Consider the following 2,243-nt stretch of genomic DNA (forward strand, 5'->3'; position numbering starts at 1 on the left):
AATTAATTATTATTGCCAGATAGGTGTGGTTGAATTCCAATGAATCAAGTGCTCTCGTGCTTAGGCGCGTAGTAGCAGGTGAGAGTCTTGCAGTCCCTTGCAAGAAGTGAAGTGACCTCCCTTGTGTGAGGCAGCAGTGAGTTGTAGTCGTCTTTAGGTCCTTCTAAGGGGATCGGAGGGAGTTGTTCAAGAGACAAGACATAAGTGGACAGATAACAAGTTGCCATCTATGGCTGATGAGTTAGAGGAGCTGTGGAAGAAACTAACGTTTACGGAGGAAGAAGACGCAGGCGTAGAGCTAGATAGCGGAAGCACAAGTGCTGCACGAAAGCTGGGGAAGTATTGCGTTGTGATGAAGATTCTGTCCCAAAGAAGCATTAATGTGGATGCTTTAAGAAAGAATTTAAGGATGTTATGGAAACCTAATAAAGGGGTTCAAATTGCTGAACTTGAAGAAGATCTGTTCCTAGTGGAGTTCGGAGATGAGAAAGATAAAAAGAAGGTGCTGGACATGTGTCCTTGGAGTTATGAGAAGCAACTAGTCCTCCTTCAGGAGTTCGAAGGGAAGTTGACACCGAAGGAGATTGAAGTAAAATGGGCTCCCTTCTGGGTCCAGATCTACAACCTACCACTGAACAGCAGGACAAGAGAGTCAGGGTGGGCCATTGGGTCGTGTTTAGGGTCGGTACTAGATGTGGATGTTTCAGATTCGGGAGTGCAGTGGGGAAAATGTCTCCGGGTTAGAGTGAGTATTGACATCACGAAGCGACTGGTGCGAGGGAAAAGAATCACAGCTGAAGGAGGCGAGCCTAAATGGGTAAATTTTAAATATGAGAGGTTACCCAACTTTTGTTACAGGTGTGGGCTTCTCAACCATTCCCTAAGAGATTGCAGTGAAGGGCAGGCATCAAGAGATAAAGACGGAGCAAACCATCTCCAATATGGGGCCTGGTTAAGGGGAGAGCCCATGAGAAGGGGAGGGAGAGAAGTGGTAACACAGGGAGCAAGAAGAGAAGCTACGGAAAGTAAGGGGGCACCTGAAGGTAGCTCGATAGTCCCGGCGGAGCAGCGAAACACGGTGAATGAAAGAAACATGGTGAAAGAAAGTCCTGAGGAAAGAGGAGGACACGTGGATGACAAGTCAAATCAAGAGGGCAGTCAATCCATAGGCGACGTGGGGGTAGTAACCTCTGTCAAGCCTCTGCCAGATGTGTTAGCTGAGAATGGTAAGGTCAAAGAGTTGGTGGGAAAGAAAGAGGAGAAAGAAGCTGTTTTGGGGAGAGTTGGTGAGGAAAAGCTTGCTGCAAAGACCGATTTTATGGAGGGGATGCAGTGGGAAACTGCATCGGGTCAGAGGTCCCAGCTAATCTCTGAGGGGAATTTGGCGCCAAAGAACGAAGTTAAAATGAAGGTCATTGGGCCAGCAGAGGAGAATCCAATTCCAGCCCGTTAGCTATGTGTTATGACGAGAAAACGGGCTGGACTTCCGAGACTTTGGGCCCAGCGAGTAGGCATTGGAAGAGGCTGGCTAGGGAAATAAATAAGGGGGCTTTTCAGGAGAGTATAAGCCCAAGTAACCCCAAAAGGGTTGGCCCAACACCCCTTCAAGAGCTTGATCCAAACTCAGCATGTCAAAAACGCAGGAAAGGAAAGAATGTAGGAGACAAAGAAACAAATGGTAAGGAGAATAGGGTTGGCGGTGTGGCGGTGGCTGCTGAGCAGCACTGCCGAGCCAAATGAGTTTGCTAGCTTGGAACTGCCGAGGATTAGGGTCGTCCTTGGCAGTTCGGACACTCGCCGATGAGGTGAGGATAAAAGACCCTCTTCTGGTTTTCCTATCGGAGACGAAAGCCGGAACGAATCGGATTAAAGGCATTCAGAGTAAGATTGAGTATACTCAGGGGATTATAGTTCCAAGCGACGGTCGTAGTGGGGGTTTGGCGTTGTTGTGGAGAGAAGGCACCGAGGTTCACTTCAAGAGTTGTTCGAACTCGCACATTGACGTTGAGATCCATGACAAGTCTGCTCCAACTCCATGGCGTGCAACGGGGTTTTATGGCCAACCCGATGCAGCTAAAAGGTATATTTCGTGGGAACTCTTAGAAGTGTTGAAAGTGCAAAGCCCATTACCGTGGGTGGTGTTTGGGGATTTCAATGAAATTTCCCAACCTGATGAAAAGCTTGGCGGCCCAGAAAGAGATGCTCGACAAATGGAAGAATTTAGGGAGTGCCTAAGTAGATGC

General features: G+C 48.2%; 1 protein-coding gene across 1 annotated transcript; it reads left to right on the plus strand.

Moving 5' to 3' along the window:
- Positions 1-229: 229 nt before the first annotated feature.
- LOC112004978 (uncharacterized) lies at positions 230-1,453 on the plus strand. Its single transcript, XM_024037216.1, has one exon. The coding sequence runs from the start codon at positions 230-232 to the stop codon at positions 1,451-1,453; it is 1,224 nt and encodes a 407-aa protein (XP_023892984.1).
- The last annotated feature ends 790 nt before the right edge of the window (positions 1,454-2,243 follow it).

The sequence above is a fragment of the Quercus suber genome, unplaced genomic scaffold, assembly GCF_002906115.3.
Source record: "Quercus suber isolate HL8 unplaced genomic scaffold, Cork oak 2.0 scaffold_328, whole genome shotgun sequence".
NCBI lineage: Eukaryota > Viridiplantae > Streptophyta > Magnoliopsida > Fagales > Fagaceae > Quercus > Quercus suber.